Raw genomic sequence first — 20,823 nt, 5'->3', positions numbered from 1 at the left:
CAACGACCTAACAAAAGCAGGCAAACAAATAACCTTCTTGTAGATCCCCGCCCACGTAGGAATTTACGGCAACGAAAGCGCCGATAAAGCAGCTAAATTATCTCTTAAAATACCAGAAATGAGCCTAAACCTACCCATCTCAAAATCAGAAATAAAAAGTGTAAACAAACAAAAAATAACCAAAAAATGGCATAATCAATATCAAAACTCAAATAGCCAAATCAAAAACGTGCTCAGAAAATCACTAGCCAAACCTAAAATCCTACACCCCTCTAAAAAAATTGACAGATTAATTACAAAACTCCAAACAGGACACACGAACCTAAATAACCACCTAAAAAAACTTAAAAGACACACCACAGGCAACTGCCTCCACTGCAAACAACCCGAAACCACAGAACACGCACTCATCCACTGCACCCACAACCAAACACAAAGAACCACTCTACAAACCACCCTCAATCTAAATAAGGTTCCTACTCTAGATGAAATACTAAACCCTCAAAATAAACTAGAAAACTTCAAGGCCCTAGGCATATTCCTAATCAAAACAGACCTAATTAAGCGCATCTAAAAACTAATTAATCTACCAATCCAATAAACATACAAACACCCACCTCACCCGGCTCCCTTAGCCTCTTCCACCCACCTCTGCATTTATTCCAAATTTAAAAATCTCAAAAATATAAGCAACCCCTAAAAGCCCCCTCTTGGGTTGCACACACCACTTTCACTCTTTTCGGAATACACTAAATGGTCCGGCCAGGCCCGTGTGCGAAATACGCTGCAGTCGGAAAGCGCACGTTAAATCTTCTATATCAGTCAGTAGTTGTCTCAGCACTACACAATCAGCAATCTAAAAAACAAAAACAAAATCCTCATCCTAACCAACTCCCTCGGTGGACTACAAGCCCTCAAAAATAAAAACACATTATAACCACCCCAAACTAATAAATCAAATACTCAATAGCTCAAACAACTTAACTAGGGCAGGTAAACAAATAGAGTTCATTTGGACCCCCGCCCACGTAGGAATCTTTGGAAATGAAAAGGCAGATAAAGCAGCAAAATTATCCCTTTAACTCCAAGAAATAAGCTTAAACTTACCCAGCTCAAAATCAGAAATCAAAAGTCTCACTAAACAAAAAATCAACAAAAAATGGCAAAATATATACCAAAACTTAAATAGCCAAATCAGGAAAGTACTCAAAAAAAAACTAAATAAACAAAAAATACTACACCCATCCAAACAAATCGACAGAATAATTACTAAACTACAAACAGGCAGCACCAAACTAAATAATCACCGTAAAATAGCTAATCTACTCACAACAGGAAACTGCCCACATTGCAAACAACAAGAAACACTAGAACACGTACTCATTCACTACACACACTACCAAACACACCGAACAACACTACAGACCACCCTACATCTTAAAACCAGACTTACACTAGAATCAATCCTAAATCCATAAAATGAATTAGAAAAATTCAAAGCCTTAGGTTTATACCTAATTAAAACAGGACTTATTAGTCGCATTTAGACCCCAAATAAAATAATAAAACCAAAACTACCTTATCTAACAACCACCCAACACACACAGCTCCCTTAGTTCGTCCCCCACCCACTCTTGGCATTCTTTCCAAATCTCAAAATTTCAAAATTACTATATAAGCAAGCCCTATAGCCCCTTATTTATAGTCTTTTTATTGTTCAAATTACTGATAAAACATATTTTAACTTGTTCCTTCTAACCATATTTCCAAACCATTCCAAACCATTCCAAACATTTCCAGTGTTGGAAATATGTTTGGAAATGTTGCCATTCCAATTTTGGATTTTTTGGAAAGATCGATCTTTCCAAGCTTTGGAAAGTTTGGAATGAGCTATCTTTCCAAAGCATTCCAACGTTCATTCCAAATTGGAATGGACGCTATTTGGTCTTGTGGTAGGTGTTCCTTACACAGGGAAAATAACCGTCAAAGAAGAAGGCAATGATTTATTTGAAGAAGTTAACAAAGGTCTGTTTAATGCGTTTAAGTTGTTGCAAACGAGCAAACTTTACATAAGAATGTATGATTTTTTTCTAAAATCGATAATTTTTATAAAGACTGGGAACTTTCGAGTTACGATTGGAGAGGAGATATTATGAGTTTTAAGAGTGGATTAATTATCCCCCGCTGGGCCAGAATGGCCGAAATGGGATTATGTCATGGTGCAGTCCATCCGTCTGTCTGTCCGTCCGTCCCACAGAAGGTACTAAGCTTGTGAAATCAACTCCTTCTACAGTTTCCAGAGAATATCCCTGACACTCTAGACACAAGATGTCTACATGTTGATGATACACATATCGCAGTCCCTTTCCATTTCGGCAAATTTTGACAGATGTACTGCCCGTTTTACGGACCTTCATGAAATCTACTCCTCCTCCAGTTTCCAGAGAATATCACAATATCTAACTATAACTATAGTTAGTTTCCTTGTTAAAGGCTTTTGTTGGTGACCTACATCCTTATGGCATTAGCATTCTGCCTGGATTACTCCCAACAAAATGTTCTGCACAATTTGTTTTAAATGCAGTGCCATCTACTGTTGTTATTTCATAAAATACAAAGAAAATATAAACTCATTAAAAAAACTCATGCAGGGGATGTTGTGCTCTGAGAGCACTCTTGTTTATATTGTTACAAAATTTGTACAACTGAACGATACCGCAAACGCTTGGAATGAATTTCTTAATGATAAAACAGAAATAATTTTACTAACCCAGGAGTTGTAAGAGTTAATGAATCAATAAGAACTTATGTATGGGAAATTCTTGGTGCACAATTGCAAACACGAACGGGAATAATTGGTTCTGAGACGGCGCTCGATACACAAAAACAGTTTGTCACAAATGTAGAGGATGCTATTAATTCACCAGTTGACATACCATCTTCAAAGTAGACTATGTTTATGCGCCGGGACTATACATGTCTCCGAGTAATATGGAACTTAAGATCGGTCAAGTGATAGGTTATAAAAATAAAATTGTTATTGCTTCCGTTCAACAAAAGCCAGGTATAAATTCAGATATTAACACCCAATCAATAACGCAAACAAACACAGGCGAAACGGGAATAGTCAAACCACAGTCACCTCAACAACAATCTACTAACACATCTACTGACGCACAAGCACATATTGCCGCTAAAAATCAACAACATATCGATGAAAAAACAGCGCTTATAGTACGGATAAGTACAACAGCTCTGCAATTGCTACGATCAGTGCCCACAAGTTTTGACTAAGCCAAGTGGTGGTCTTTGCTAATAAATTCAAGAGCCAGGAAAAGTATACTCCCTATTATACCGGGAAGTGCAGATGCGGCTTTCCCAGCCAGCTTTCCCAGTGCTTCTCCTAATGCTTTAAAATGTTCAGATAGCTTGGCTATATTATTGATGAGTTCTCCCCTCATTGTTTGCATAGCCTTGTCAAGACCTTGTAATTCCCTAATACTGTACTCCAAGTATGGTGATACCTGTAACATGGAATTATCGTAGTGGGTATCCAAGATTTCTCCGAGTCTGTCTGAGGCCAGCTTCGAGCTTTCTTCCAAATTATCTTTATCTATGGTACCGAGTTCAGCACGCACAGTCTTAAGAACCTTAGTAGTCTTCACAGAAAGTTTTTCTCGTGAGTAGTCTACAAAACCTGATTCTGTACGAACAGTGTTGATGCTGTGTTTACTGGCTATCGTAGACAAAGCTAGGGGCTTACGAGTACAAGAATTCATAAGATCAATATCCGGAGAGCCACGCAGTCGCAATATTCCTTTACTATCTATCTTAAACTATGAAAAGTCACGACCTATTGGGCTTTCTTTTAAGGCATCGTAATAATCATTTACGGTTGATTGTAAAAGTTCATCGTTAAGATTCATAAAGTTGGTTTCATGAGTACCCTCTTCGATTGTACTAGTATCAGTTAAGTTATCTAGATCTAAATCATCTTTTTTTATATGAAACATAAGGTTACATAATTTCAATATAACAATGTCTTCGCAATACGGAGGCAAGATAAATCCACAACGTAGACCTCGGGATCCATTAGGGGTCAAAGCAATTTGTCAGTCTGTAACTATAACTAATAACCTGAGTACCATTGATCAGAATCAAACACTTCTGGTTCGCTTTCCTAATCTCGACGCACATGTGTTGGTTCCAGGAACTACCCGACTATCATTTACAATTAGTTTGAATTCTACCGACGCTAGCAGAGAGCTCGTTCAGAACCTAGGTTGTGCGATTATTAAGAAAATTGCGATTAAAATTAGCGGCAATGAAGTTTTGAGTATTGACGACAGCGATGTATATTTCTGTTACATGGATCTCTGGAGAACGTCTAAATAACGGGAAAACTTACAGTAACAAGGTATTTTTAAACAGAACACATTGAGACTTCGTGTAGGTGCTGATAGTGGCGATAAAACCGTCGTAGGAGATAAGGCTGTTGCTGATGCATTAGGTAACCGATTCTATATTCCGCTAGACTTTGAATTACTAGATAGTCACATGCCCTTTTATCAAGCATCCGTAGGCGATAGGTTAAATACGAACTCACTTTTAAGGACTACAGCAGAGTAATCAAAGCTACTGAAGATCCTACTAGCTGTTCTATTGGCAATATCTCACTGGAGTATGATATGATAACAGATCCTGAATTAGCCAGACAAATTTGTAACCAGAAGTTCAGCCATTTTGTACGATCGCGTGCTTCGACATCGAAAGATCACCAGGAACAAAAAAGATAAGACGTGGAATATCAATCTAAACGTCCCCGCTGCATCGTTGAAGGGTATTTTAATATTGTTTGAGGACCCCTCTGATGCATTTGCAAGAGATACCGAGAAGTTCTACAACCCCAATATTACAAAAGTAGAATTGACTATCGAGGGCGTGCCTAATCATCTATATAGTCAAGGCATGCGAACATATCAACAGTGGGATGAGATTAAAAAACTCCCTTCTATAAAGCGAAGCCCAGAAGTTAACACGGTCGTGAAAGATCTGTCTATTGGGGATGTATTGATGGCTGAATTCCTTTCCATGAAGTATGCACTATGGCTCGACATGCAAACCACAGATGATGACCAACTACACGGCAGTGGGCGGAGAATAGAAAATGCCAACGAGGGTGTTACTATACAGATAATGAAGCACCAGGAAGCGGTTGGTAAATTAAACATATATTTGTACGTGATTATGGACGCGCAACTTAATATACAGAATGGACAATTCGTGCAAGCAATCTATTCATAATCTTTTACCTAAAGAACTGCACTGCACTATCATCTGTGGGCAAACGGGTTGTGAAAAAACAGCTTTTATTCTTGATATTTTACAAAGTCATTATCAGGATGTTTTCGACCATATCTTTATATTGTGTCCTACCATAAGCATTAATAAAACATACCTATCGAGAGATTGGGTAATGAATGATCCCGAGGTGTACAAAGTTGATCGGAGCGATCGTTTACAAGACTGTTTACGAGTATGTCACGAAAAATACAAAGGAGAATCAACCCTTTTCATAATAGACAACTACAGTGTGAGTAAAGAACTTACCAAAAAGAAAGATATGCTTTCATATTTAGCATTCTCCGGTCAACATACTCAGCATAGCGTTTGGGTACTTACTCAAAAATACAACTCTGTCCTGAAAGATCTCAGAGAGCAGACCAAATGGGTAGCCTTGTTTCATTGCAAAAACCAAGATTCATTTGAGGAATGTCTACGTGAAAATGATGTTATTTATACCAAGCTCGAACGAGATAAAGTCAGAAAACTATCAGCAGAAATGAAGCATTGTAAACTCGTTTTAAAAACCGATCAACCAGCTGCTGATGCAATTGCTCAGCAAAAATAGCAACTGCTGAGAAAAATTATAGCAAAAATAGCCAAAAATATAGCAAATGTAGCAATGGCTGAGCAAAAATATAGCAACTGCTAAGAAATTATGTTGGAAATTTAGCAAAAAATAGCAAAAATATAGCAAAAATACGATAAATTGAACATTATCGCTTAATATGTAATAATGTGGTTTGAAATCCTCATTCTTTCGCAACAGTTTATTATTTCAGGCTGTATTGTATATGTCATATTTTATTATGTTAAACTTAAATATCTCCTTAGGTATTACATTATGGAATGCGACGAATTTATTGAACAAATGCTCAAAGAACCTGATCAACATGTAGATAAATCTTTAGATAAACATAGAGATATTTGAGGGAAAATTATACCCCTGAAAAAATTGATAACATGACCGATGAAGAAATTAAAAAACTATACTCGCGTTACGAGTCTAGACTGGGAGCTACCATGACTAAAACAATAGGTTTGGTTATGTTACAACTATACACAGTCGTAGCTAGTACGTTTCTTCCTATCCCGGCAGAAAATCACCCGTATTTATGCGAATCTCTTGAGAAAGACCCATTCATCGAACAAGCTATAAGTGCAGTAAGCTGTGAGTTTTATCATAGATACAGAATGTTCTTAGCACCGGTGACCACCGCTTTAATAACAGCTAGGTATTGTCAATTTAAACATACTCAAATGACACCGATTGTGGAAACACAATCACAACAAGTGAACGAGGAAATAACATCGATTGCACAATCACAACAAGCCAGAGTGACTAAGAATCCTCGAAAAGTCGCAGCTGGTAGGAAGGGTGCACTAGCGAGGAAGGCAAAACTGATACACAATTCAAATATTGAACATAGTCGTCCGATTAAAACTTGGGCTCCCTATGTACTTGGGGTTGTTACTATAGCAGCGGTTTGGTTGTTTTATAAGACCGGAGAAGAGAAAACGTCACAGGCTATTGCACAATCACAACAAGAAGTTCAATTAGAGTTAAGCCCTCATGTAATGTTATAAAGGCATGACTACTCCAGTTACAGACGGTAAAATGTTGGTAAACACAACATATCATTCAGCGGTGGTCAGCGGCTTGGCCATTGGCTATTTTCATATAGCTAAAATGATTACTAAAGCCACACCACCCAAACTAGATTTTAATGGTCATGATATCGGTATGGTGGTTCTTGATATTGGATTGGCAATGGCAACAAAAGATATGCTAATCAAACAAGGGCTTATCCCAGAGGACATAATGAAGTAATTAAACATTTGAATATTTTATATTATTGAACATTTGAATATTTTATATTCATATAAAACATTTGAATATGGCAACAATTGCGATGATGGTCGCTGGAGCTATTGTTAATGCTCTAGCTTTTTCGGGTAATAATTTTATATTTTCTACTCAGGGAATCAAATGATAAAGAAGTTGAAGAGGAGCGTAAATGACATAATAAAGCATTAGAACAACTCGAAACAGCCCAGTGAGATTAGATTTCATTAATGATGAACTGCGTAAAGAGGGGCATTCAATTCAAACGTTTAAGGATGTTGAATCTGCCTTGCATGAATACTTCCTTGTTTATGGAAAGAAACTTGACCCAATACCGAGACCAACAATCTCTCAATTTATACACCGTCAGAGGCTCAGAAAGACCGCGAGATTGCGTTTATAATGTTTGGGTTATCAGTCATTGCAATTTTCAGTTATACAATAACTTCACATAATCCATGATCTATTATGTATGTAGCAGATTATTAATGTAGCAGAATATGTGTGTGCATCGATAAATGATGTCGAAACACGGCTACAGGTGTGATTCATTTTATTAGATGACGAGTATATATGGTATACTTTTCTTTCACACCCTGAAGTGCACAATAACACTGAATAAGAATCTTGTAAATTATGACAATTAAAATGAGAACATGATACTTCATTAGGATTACCTTATACATACATAAAGTGTGGACATTATTATCAAATCAGTGCTATTGTTTATACATATTTACAGATTTCAGCACTACCATAAAACACAATAAATGACTAAACATCCTAAAACTATCATAAATGTCCACACACTTACAATATATTTAACACATATATGATAATAGCCTCATAAAAATATTCAAACAACACCCTGTCCAGGAGAATCAGACATTGACTAAATCTCACACACATCATATCAAATACCTTATTTAATGTACACCTATATATATAATCTTATTTATGAAAAGATAGGTTTATATATGTTTAAGTATTTAATTGGAAACATACCTTGCTGTCGTCTGTCAGTGACTTGTCTGTGTAGTGACTGAGGTGCAAGTGAGGGTTAAAAAGCATGCAAAGCTGAGGTGTTGTATCAAATCTTCATTAAAATCCCTAAAACCCATGCTGCAAACTAATACTAATACTATATACTAAATACTAATATTAAATACTAATACTAAATACTAATACTAAATATTAATACTAAATACTAATATTAATAATAATACTAATGACAAATGCTAATACTAACTACACTATGTATTACCGGTATATAAACTATATAGTAATACTGACACTAAGTGATTTACTGGTTAGTTTACCATCAAACAAAAAACCTGTAACTGCCACAATAACACTGACTGCTAATCTATAAATAGCGCTGACTGGCTGTTCAGCTATGTCGAGCTGACTACTCAGCTATTAATAACCCTGACTACTCAGCTATGTCGTGATGACTGACTGACTGACTGGGCAGGACTCGCATTTAGACAAATGATACTAGAAGTGTATATTTATCCCAATGGCGAGGGGCACATCAAGATGTAAATTCATACGCATGGGCCGATCACAAATTTGTGGAAAGAGCTGTTCGTGTTCTGTATATGGGATTGGGGTCAAAGGTTGGGACTGTTAAAAAGGTTTGGTTTACACAGTCCATTTGAGTCTATTTGAGACACAAGTGATTTCATTAGCAGCTTTCGTAACCATGCTTTGAGCACTCTAAAGACTCCTTGATCGAGTGTCTGTAATGCAGAGGTGCAGTTAGGAGGCAAAGTCATCAATTTTCACATTGCAAGATACAATGTTTGGATGAGATGGAGAATTATCTATAAACAGAAAAGTTTCCTTCTCTATCTGAGCATCTGTCTGTTCAAGTCCTTCAGCCAATCAGAAAAAAGCTGGGAATTCATCTTAGCCTTCTGATTGGCCGTCCACGTAACTTGGAGTGTCTCGGTAACTGGGAACAATTGATTATTAAGTGTTAAAAGTCTGAACTATGGTGTTGTAGGTCAGTTTGAGAAATGATGATTTATTAAGGTACTGACGGGTCAGGAGAAAACTTCCAGTTTTCACCAAAATCCAAACTTGACAGAGTCCGATTTGGACAGATGTCACTGTATATCGCTTGGGGTTGTAGTCACTTGGGCTTGATAACCGTATAAGAAGCTACATACAAATGTTGCAGAGTGCAAGAAACCAGAAGTTGTTATCCATAAAGTTGCAAAATTCTTACAAATCCTCTACCTCTTTTATATCATTGCCACGAATCCTGTATTTTGGCTGCAATCAAACTGTAACTAACATTTCTGATTTTCAACAGAAGTTCTTTTCACTGTCATCTGCACATGATTAATTTTTTCTCTTAATAGCACTTACAGTTTTCCTGTGTGCAAGGGGGCAGGGGGGGAGTCACTTTCTTCCTGTGTGTGTGCTAAAGGACACATGTCCTATCAGGATCTTGTCTCTAACAATGAATTATCATTCGTAAGAGCCGGTTATTCACATGAGTATTACTAGTTGAGTGTGTTCATGCATGTTTACCATTGTGTTGACAAGCTCTCCTTCCAACTGCACAAAGTGTAGACGTTTCATTGTGACAGCCTGGTGACCCTCATTCCACTTGTTGGAAGTCACCAAGAAGTCTATTGAAGTTTTGACTGCTGTATCTTCTCTTTCGTCTGCACCTCTCACCACCTCTTCGACATGGCCTTCTAACCCCAAGATACCGGCTCAACCCGACTCTACCTCAAGTTTTATATTAGCCTCCTGGAGCATCTTTTCTCCAAATAGAATTCGGCCTTGTTAGATTCACATCCGTCAGCATTGTCCTTGGAAGTGAAACAAATAATACGATCGTAGACAGAATTGGCTCAGAAGAAATCCCCCACCAAGAGGCCTCATTGGGATCTGATTCCTGCTGAGCCACGACATTCTAACCTTGCTGCACAGCCTCCAGATGATTATCACCACTTCAGTTAGATAGTAGCTCTCATGCTTTACCCCACTGTGAGTCCTGACCATCCTGCTTATCACATGATGCTCACGGACCAGCAGGTGCCAATACTGTTCGATCAGGAGACATCTAAGTCCACAGGATTGTTAAATTAATCTCTCGGCTCGCGCACTGACTCCGCAGGACACCAGCCTTCTACTGCGAAATCTGCCCATAATTCATCCGGTCCATGCACAGACAGTTCATGCCTCATGCCGTTTATCATTATGGGCCTCCCATGCAGCTCCCGCATGGATTTCTCAGCTGCAATGAACAACCCCGCACAGGATTCACATACACGACCAGCACCTTCCGTATGCAGTTGTGATACCTTTGCTGCCTTTGATGACCCTAATGGATCTACAGCTGACCAAGGTACCCATTCAAGTCCTGTTCAGCATTACATTTCTCCTGTTCCAGGTACGCAGTTCATTGCTGAATCATGGACCCCATCATCTGACCACGGAAGCCTATTGGAGACCTACGTCACCATGGATACTATTCACAAGTCAATGGAACTCCTGGGAGTTTCTCATACCCTGTCACACTCAGGTGCTGATGTTCAAGACGATGTTTATTCTCAATCTTCGGACTCACCTCATCGTGATTATGTCCCAGGCCATACTTTTGTGGACCTTATTGAGGAAATTAATCACTTGATACTCACAGTACAACCCGAATTGGAACAGACTAAATGCCGGAGTATGTGGGCTGCCACACCCCTCCTACATCACTACATGTTCATGAGTCTTTGCCTTGGCCTAGCTATGCACATCTGGTAATCAAACAGGCTCCAGAGAATCTACAGAATTGAAATTTGATGAGCAATTTCCCTTACCTCTTCTTAAATTAAGATTATATCAGACCAATGACAGCCTCTTTCCAGATCCTCCAGTTCTCGATGATGATTTCCTTAAGTTGGAACGAACACCCAACACCAAGATGTCTTTACCAGCATCCCATATTAAAGATCTCTGCCACAAGTCTTTTTTTAACCTAACCATCAACCTGACAGATCCCAACGGCCAGCCAACTCTTTTCACCCTGACAGATCCCAACGGCCAGCCGACTCTTTTCACCCTGACAGATCTCAACGGCCAGCTGACTCTTTTCACCCTGATAGATCCCAACGGCCAGCCAACTCTTTTCACCCTGACAGATCCCAACGGCCAGCCGACTCTTTTTATCAATCAGACATCGTAGTTCTGGTAGAAAAGGATTCAAATCTGCCGGACGAGGGTGCAACCAACAATGACTACCTTCGTTCATTACGCCATTCCCGACCCTATCGATCTGGCTTTGTTTACATATTATGATCTTCGGGTCCAGTGGGTCCAGTGGGAGGACATTTGTCGTTTTATGCCCCAAAACATATCACGTCCGACCTCTGGATCCTCAACCTGGTTACTCATTTGTACAAGCTGCAGTTCATCAACTGATAATCAATCTGAAAGTCCAAAACAAATTGTTTCTGGCACCTCCTCCCACTTGTACAATCAGCCACACATACACTTACATACGTGCAGGCACGTCACTATATTAGTGCAATAATCTTGGTTCACGATGTTACACCTCATTTCACCACATCACCTTCACCAGGATTACGGCTCCCATCATCAGCTTCGCCAATCTACATCTAGTACATCTTCAAGGGTATCTGGACAGCGGACCAAGACAAAGGCCAACTCCTCCAGAATATGATCTTCCTGATTGAACTTGTTATACATCATATACATTGGGGCCTCTACTCACGGGAACATCGCCTTGTCAAGGCTCTGATGATGATACACATGATCTCATCTTGGCCCTCTTGGCTCATTTGTAGGTGGATGTCTCCACTGGGAAACTTGACGTCACTCCAAGACATGACCTTCAGGGTGAGATTACGATGTTGCCCCCTCCAGAGCTCAATCAACATACTTTGTTCCCTAGCCTTGGACTCTCTAATTCAGATACCCCCTGAATTGTTACAGGTATTACTTTGATGGACTCACAGGGATCACGTGATGATGGGCATCCCTCTAGTTTTCCCGTCCCGGAACATCACCTGTTCACAGACACCTCTGACTCAGGATGGGGAGCCCACATGGATGATCTCATGATCCAGGGACATCAACTGCAGGGAAATATAAGACGTTATATATTATGCTCTCAGACACTCTTACTCTCTTGCTCCTCGGTCCTCATAGCCACTGACAACACCATGGTCGTGGCTTAATTACAGAAACAAGGCAGAACCAATTACATCTCCCTTATGACAAAAACTACACCATTGTTTGCCTTGGCAGACTCCATCAACTGCAGGATGGAAGCGAGGCATATACCCTGGAAGTTCAACATACTGGCGGACAGCCTTTCCCACCGGGGATGAGTTATAACAAAGGAATGGATCTTCACCCAGAAGTCTTCTCGTGGAGCAAGTCTAGTACTTTTTGCCAGTTACCTGAACAACAATCAATTACGAGTGTACGCCAGTCCGGTACTGGATTCAAAGGCTCACCAAGTCGACTCTCTCTCGATGGACTGGATAGGTATCATTTGGTGTGCTTTCCATCCTTGGTCCATCCTGGACAAGGTTCTTTCGGATACTGGAAGTCACAGATTGTTTGGTCATTCTGATCGCTCCCGTTTGGCCAAGCAGAACCTGGTTCCCTCAACTTCTACCATTACTGATGGAAGACCAAATTCCACTTCCTCTCCACAGCAATCTTCTACGCCAACCCAGTTATCTTTTTTCAGAATCTCTCAAATCTTCATCTCGCCCCCTGAAAGTTATCACACAGATGATGAAAGCTTCCGGCTTCTCTCAATCTGCCTCTTCAGCTGTGTCTTAAGCTAAGTCATTGAGACCTTCTTTCTCCTCCATATACGACAACCGATGGGATAACTTTGTCCACTGGAGATGATGATGAGAAATAGTTGATGATCCAGTTACCATCCTGATAGTGGCACAATGGAGGGTTATCATTCTGCGCTTCACTCGATCCTTCAGCATGACAGACTCTCTATTGGCAATCATCCCATTCTCAACAGGCTCATGGATCCTTTCTACTGGAGGATGTTTGGACTCCTTGGATTTTCCCTAAATGGAACTTATCGGTAGTCTTGTCGGCACTTCTTATGGATTCCTTTGACCCTCTTTATAATGCTACCTTGCTGAAATAATCACAAAAAGAGGCCTTCCTCCTTGCCAGGGTAACGGCTTGTGGAGTTTCTGAATTACACGCCTTGGATTATTCATCACTTACTCATGATCATCACAGGCATGGCTGTGTCTGAACCATCAGGACTGAGCCACGCTCATCTGTCAGAGGGACTTCACACAACTAGGATGGATCATCAATGTGCGGAAATTGGAACTTACATCTTCATTTAATCTCCAATTGATCCGTGACCTATTCCAAACCAGCCGAGAGGTCCTCTCTGTACCTGGGGATAGGTGGCACCAAATACAAATCCCCACACTCAGTACATCATTTCTGGACTTTAATTTCATTTAACTTTCATGACGGTCATAGCTACTGATTTACGACACCCATTACCCTGGAGCCATGACATCTATATGCCTTGAAACACTTAATTGCTGTTATTTATAAGATGCTAATCCTAATTGTTAATCCTCATTTTTGTGTACATCGACCATCTGCCATCCTGAACGAGATGTGCATGTATGTCACTGATGAATTACTGTTTATATTTATTACTTACTAAATGTCAGGTGACCTTGGCTATATAAGCCTTGGTCCAGAGAGATTGAGAGGAAGGAAAAAAGAAAGGTTCTTACCCTTAAACCTAGCTAGGGTTTGGCTGGGTGCTCAGTGGCACCTAGACAACAACAACAACCACTATGTGCTGACCTGGCACAGTGTCTTTTGTATGTATATATCTACATGTATAAAGTAAAACTGTATATACCGCAAGCCATCGTCTCCAAGTCGTCACTTCCTACTGAGAACCATAAGTCGGCCCCTTGCATATACGAGTATGCAAATTATTCATTAATCAACGTCAGACCAACGCGTTGTTAACAGTATCAATACCTGTATTTCATGCATACCTAACTTTCTCCCTCCCTGTCAACAGGAATGGTCACTCGATGCCAGCCATTGCTATTGCTGATTGGTTTGGAGAACTTAATTGAAGATGGCTTCTGAAAGTATGCCTTCAGTCATACCACTGGATGCATTAAGATGCATTAAGATGTAATGCAGGATAAGTTAAAAAAATCTAGTAAAATCCTGGATATTTTTGTATATTTGTATACTTATACTGCATTACTGCGTCTAAAGTGGCCCACCCATTGCCGAGCTGCCTCCCCACGATGTCTTCAGATGCTTTGTTTTTAGCAGTAATGTGCTGATCACTGACGTCAACACTTCCGTAGTCACATGGGAGTTGTGTGATAGACAAGGGTTAGTCACTCAGCTAGTTGGAACAACTTCTTTTTCAACAAGTGAGTGCGTGAGTATGGTTTAACGCCGCTTTTAGCAATATTCCAGCAATATCAAGGCGGAGGACACTAGAAATGGGCTTTACACATTTTACCCACGTCGGGAATTGAACCCGGGTCATCGCATGACGAGCGAACACTTTAACCACTAGGCTAACTGACTGTCCTTTTTATCTCTCGCCCGGCCAGAATGGCTGAAGGGGGATTATGTCATGGCGCAGTCCGTGCGGTCGTCTGTCCGTCTCTCTGTCCGTCTGTCCGTCCCACAGAGGGTACTAAGCTTTTGAAATCAACTCCTCCTACAGTTTCCAGAGAATATCCCTGACACTCTACACACAAGATGTCGACATGTTGATGATACGCATATCAAGTCCCGTTTCATTTCGATTAATTTTGACAGAGTTACTGCCCCTGTTTTACGGAGCTTCATTTGCCTAATTGTGAGAGAGGTACTAAGCTTGTGAAATCAACTCCTCCTCCAGCTTTTAGAGAATATCCCTGACACTCTACACACAAGATGTCGACATGTTGATGATACTCAAATCGCAGTCCCGTTTCATATCGACAAATTTTTGACAAGAGTTACTGCCCCTGTTTTACAGAGCGTTATTTGCCTAATTGTGAGAGAGGGCACTAAGCTTGTGAAATCAACTCCTCCTACAGTTAAAATTTGCACATGTTTAATATATCCATATCACAGTCACGTTTCATTTCTCTTCATGTTGAGAGTTACTGCCCTTGGTTTATGAAGCTTGATTTGCACAACAGTGAGAGAGGGTACTGTTTTTGTGATGTCACCTCCTACATTTTTCAGGGAATATCCCTGATGCTCTAAACCAGGGGTCCGGAAACCGTCATATGCGCCGGACATGTCCGATTGGGAATCTCAAATGTCCGGTTTAAAATATTGCTTACCGGACATTTAAATTTTTCTGTCCGGACATTTTAAAAAGTATTATCCGGACATTCTTAAATTTTGACCGAACATGATCAACAGTTAGGACTAAGCAATTTCTGTCTGCAATTGTAACACAATGAAGATTATCTACACTTACAAGCTTTGTTTGTTTTGATTGCTGTAAATACATCGTACCTAGAATGATAATCCAATCGGTCAATCACTGTAATAGGCAATAAACTGAGTTGACACTGATTAATCGAGGATTTATTACTGAGAACATCTTGTTAATTTGAGTAAAATGTGTTTACAACTGTTAAATAAATACCTTGCATCATCGATGTACCTCATTATCCTCACAATGCTACGATACGTAACCTCAGACAAGAAGCGAAAGCGTGACGACAGCCAGTCGACCGATGCAGATCAGTCGAGCGGATCTGACAAACCCACAAAGTCTGAATGATCATTTTGTAAGTCGTGGCAAACGACTTTCACTTGGTTGACATACAATGAGGATTTGCCGATTTTATTGTTTTCAGTAGCTAGTCGTATATTGAATCTTGATTGACCGCCATTTTGCTTTCTTGGACGATCGATATCAATTTTTTTTATGGTCAATAATTAAGTACAGATGAAAAAGTATTCAAATAACTATTGCTATCAATGATAGTTTAGGATTTATGATTATATTATCTGTCTTGTTTTTAAATAATCTTTAGTTTAAAAAAACAACTTTTCCCGTGAGGTCACGTTATAACCAAATATGGGATAATAGTCTCGATCCAAATGTTACAACGCGTACACTTGAGCAGACTCATGAAAATTAATTAGACCGTTCACAACGTTGACAGATCGTTATTATAACAGAAACAAACGTATGTTTTCCATATATATCTAAAATGATATTATTTGTTATTAATTGTCCGGTGAATTAAACAATTTAAATTGAAACAGTTCATAATTCATCATATTATGAATACGTAACAACTTGTAATTTGTGTGTAAAAAGTCGTACTAAAACACGCTGTTTGAAGGGGATGTGGCATAAATGTAAATGTCCGATTGGGATTTTAAATTTTCCGAACCCCTGCTCTAAACACATGCCGCTCTACACACAACATGTGTTATTGATACAAATATCGCAGTCGTTATTAATTTGATTTATTATAACAGAGTTACTACCCTGGTTTATGATCCTCATTTTTGTCAACTGAAAGATTCTGTGAAATCCAGATAATATTTTCGAAACAATACATTGGATGCATGTATGTTGTTATATAAACATATGACAATGATAATCCATTGCTATCAGTTTCAAAAGAGTTATATTGCATCTGATTGTTTATGTTCCATAAAACATTGAGCCTGTTAATGAATCTTACTGTAGATGGCTATATGATATTTTCATGTCAATTTAATTCCTTTCAACATTGTCAAATATTCACATTGATGTTAGATATTCAATTGTGATCTGATGTAAATATTTTGATATTTGCTAAATGGTAATGCTTGGTTTGATGCCTCCCAACAAAATGTTCTTGACAGTTTGTTTCAAATGCAGTGCCATCTACTGTTGTTATTTCATAAAATACAAAGAAAATATAAACTTGTTAAAAAAATTCATGCGGGGGATGTTCTGCTCTCAGAGCACTCTTGTTCAACAAGACCTCATACAGCTCTCTATCTCTGTCAAGAACAAGCAATATATGCATTAAGCAGTAACGAGGATAAGTATAGCGATTATAAAAAATATCTAGGACTTTACAGGTAAGAAAACCAAATTGTCACTTGAAAACTTTATGAAGACTTATTTCACCTAGAGAAATTAATTGTATAATGACTAGCCAACGATAATTTGCTATCCTCTGTATACGTATATATACTCACACGCAAAAGACACAAAAGTCGAGTATGCAGTATACATTGTTTTTTTCAAATGTTAAGGGCTTACACAGTTTCGGGTCAATACCCAAAATGTCAATCAATACCTGGTGTGACCACCATTAGCATTGATCACTGCCACACATCTCCTGTACACGGAGTGGATCAGACAATTTGTGAAGGCCCTGCACACATCCAGAGCAGCTGTGCGTAGTTCATTGGTAGTTGTATGGACAGGGTGCACATTGTGCAGACGCCTTTGAACCTCATCCCACAAGTGTTCGATGGGGTTCAGATCAGGGCTGAGGGCTTGCCACGGTAGAACACGGATGCTGTGTTGTTGCAGAAAGGCCATGGTAGCTCTGGCAACATGAGGATGAGTGTTGTCCTGCTGGAAAATGTGTAGTTGATGTTGTGCAAAAAATGGAACAACGTGGGGTCTGATCACTTGGTTGATATACCGCTGAGCAGTGACGCCGTGTCCCCGACCTTGACCAATATTCAGAAAGCACATGGGTCCAAGTCTCGCATTAAGTCCAATCCCTGTCCATATCATGACGCAAGGTCCACCCCATGGATCCCTTTCCACAACGTTTCTGTCAGTGAAACGATCACCTTGACGCCGCCATATTCTGACTCTTCCGTCTGCATCGGAGACACAATAGCGACTTTCATCAGAGAAGATGACACGCCTCCACTCACGATGACGCCAATTGCGATGACCCTGTGCCCAATGAAGTCGTGCTTGTCGATGCCGTGGTTGGAGAACAGGACGACGTGCTGGTCGGCGACATCTGAGGTTGTTGGAACGGAGACATCAGATCACAGTGTCCCGGCTAATGTGTTGATTATGTGTTCCTATGGTCTGTCGAGCACTTTCACTTAGGGAACGGATGTCACTGGTGTTGATGGGTAATCTGCTGATCTTGTCGAGGTGTGGTGACCCTAGGATGACAGCTCCGAGGAAGGTCATCTGTGGTCTGTGTAGTGTTGTAAATTGTGGTTATGTTAACGTTGAAATGACGGGCTGACTCTCCAGCTTCCAAACGTCTAATAGCCTGGTTTCTCTGAATTTGAGTTAGGCGTGGCATTGTTGACCAAGGAGTGGTAGGTCCAAGAATCGGCCACAGTTTTATACCCACTACAGTTCGTGACAGTTCGTGCATTTTCAATTTTGCGAGAAATGGGTGCATGATACCCACATATTCATTGAAATGGTGCGTTTTGGCGATTCGTTTTTTATGTTGCGTTTTTACTTGGAGCTTCCAAAATGCAACCAAAAATATTGATAACACCATCAGGCTTCACTACATGCTAAAACTTGTATCAATTTATGGTTCCGTGTTTGTTACCTATTTGCTTAAAACCACTTGCGTTTCTTTTGCGTGTGAGTATATGTAATCTACACCTAATAACTATAATATTAGGTACTGTGTTATTTTATGTGAAAATATATAGCATCATATACTGAAATGAATAACAATTTTTTAAATTTTTTTTATAAAAATTGCGAGTGCATGTTCAGATCTCCAGAAATGACATCATAATAGAATATACCTTCACTTTTCTTTGTGATTTATAGCGAAACTATCTTACATAATGCAATCAATCTATATATAGGATCTGTCAGTGATGGGACTGAACTACAGTGAAATTTCAAAAGATTTGAAAACTTTGTATTTGAAAAAAAATACATCTGTTGCTGAACTAGACTGGAATTTCTGGGCTTGGTTGGAGTGCTACCAGTGGCGATTACGAGTTTTGTGCCTTCTATGTTCCCCCTTCCTGACCAATGAGATTCCACCTCTCATATCACTTGAATTTGCTTCAAACAAAATGGTGGCGCCCAGTCGAGACGATTTCATCTGCAATAAAGTTCTTTGTTGTAATAAAATTGGTTTTACCTCCCAAAGTGCATCATGTCACTTGAGTAACTTGACTGAAAACATGAAAAGATTTGTAAAATATCTGTCAACGCTCAACTGATGGTACACATGCTCTGCAAATTCTGCTGTCTAACGAAATCGGCATGGCTGTTGCCATGTTGTTAATAAACCAGATGTCGATTTAGTTACAGCATTTTGATTGGACTATTTATAGACTCGTTAGTCCAGCCAAATTATTACTCCGTAATTCCAGCCTAGTGCGGCAAGGGTGGAAATTGGACTTTTAAAGTCAGTCAACTCCCTTGCCTTGGGAAGATGTATGTACACAACATGTTAAGCAGAAAAAGATTTGTGTTGGTAATATGTGCATGGAACCCATATAGTATGCAAAATTCAGAAGTGCTGACGATGAGAGAAAACAATTAACTAGATATTGAATACTGATAATATTTATAACATCACCAATATACCATTGTAATATAATCATCAATAGTTTCTGTTGAATTGAGATTACATGTTATTTTGTTTTGCAGGAGGCATTGTCAGTTTATGAGGAGGCTCTCAAACGTCGGCCCTCCCACTATGCACCCCAGTCGCTGTACAACATGATGGGTATGTACCTCCCACAGAAGCCAACCCCATCCTCCATATTCGCTGACCCCACCAATTGTCTAGCAAGTACAGTCTTTGTTCTAGCTGTCATAGCTGGATCACTAGCAGTGTGTGCACATTGTACCTAGTTTTGGTGGTTGGCATGCCCAGTAAGTTTCATTTGTAAATGGGTTTAAGATATAGGTAGGTAGTTTGGGGAAAATGTGTAGATGTCATATGTACACTCTCTGCTGAAAATGTTAATTAGAAGTTGGAAATTACACAGATGAACAGATTTCTAATCATTTGAAATTTTCAGTTTTAGCCCTCATTCTGATAATCATTAGCTGAACTGTCCAGTAGAGCCTTAAGGGGTAAGTCAAGTTAACATGGCAACTTTGCAGATTTTAATACTTTAGGGTATTCATATTCACAAATGCTTGACCAAAATCAAATTTGAAAAACAGAAATAGCATGAAACAGACGATAAAAAAGCAACAGGCAAAATGTCGGGGGTATATAGTTATACCAAGATTCCGTCCGTTCGTCTGTCCGAAAACTTTGTCCGCGTTTTCTCTTTAACTATTCAGTGGATTCATCTCCAACTTAGTACATATAATCTGTGTCATATGGAGGGGTGCAGTCAAAAGGAAAAAAAAATTATTATTAATTTTCCATTTTTTTATGGATTTTTCAAACCCTAACCAGGGTTTCCCCCGACGCAGAATTCTTGTGTACCGTGCTGCTTTAAACACCAGGAAGCAATCACAGTGGTCACCGTTTGTGACGTCACATGAAACAGCTGATCACATGTTTTTGCAAATGGCGAACGGAATAACTCGCCGATACAGTTGTTTATTTGCCTCTTTCAATAAAGGTAGACACTTGTTCACTATCAATTTATGAACTTTGCAAAACGTACGTCATAGCTAT

The 20,823-nt window shown here is 39.4% G+C and overlaps 1 protein-coding gene across 2 annotated transcripts in view; it reads left to right on the top strand.

Moving 5' to 3' along the window:
* Nucleotides 1-20,823, top strand: part of LOC139475942 (protein O-mannosyl-transferase TMTC2-like) — a 555,954-nt gene that overhangs the window by 320,655 nt on the left and 214,476 nt on the right. For both annotated transcript variants that reach the window (XR_011654036.1, XM_071259155.1), the window contains exon 8: nt 19,833-19,911. Coding sequence is in view for 1 of the 2 variants with exons in the window: in XM_071259155.1 (XP_071115256.1) it covers nt 19,833-19,911 (79 nt within the window). In the remaining variant the exon portion in view is untranslated. The remainder of the gene's footprint in view (nt 1-19,832; nt 19,912-20,823) is intronic.

The sequence above is a fragment of the Haliotis cracherodii genome, unplaced genomic scaffold (genome assembly GCF_022045235.1).
Source record: "Haliotis cracherodii isolate W230 unplaced genomic scaffold, xgHalCrac1.p SCAF_3, whole genome shotgun sequence".
In the NCBI taxonomy this organism is placed as follows: domain Eukaryota; kingdom Metazoa; phylum Mollusca; class Gastropoda; order Lepetellida; family Haliotidae; genus Haliotis; species Haliotis cracherodii.
The sequence above is the reverse complement of the archived record's forward strand: the minus strand, read 5'-3'. Positions and strand labels throughout refer to the sequence as shown.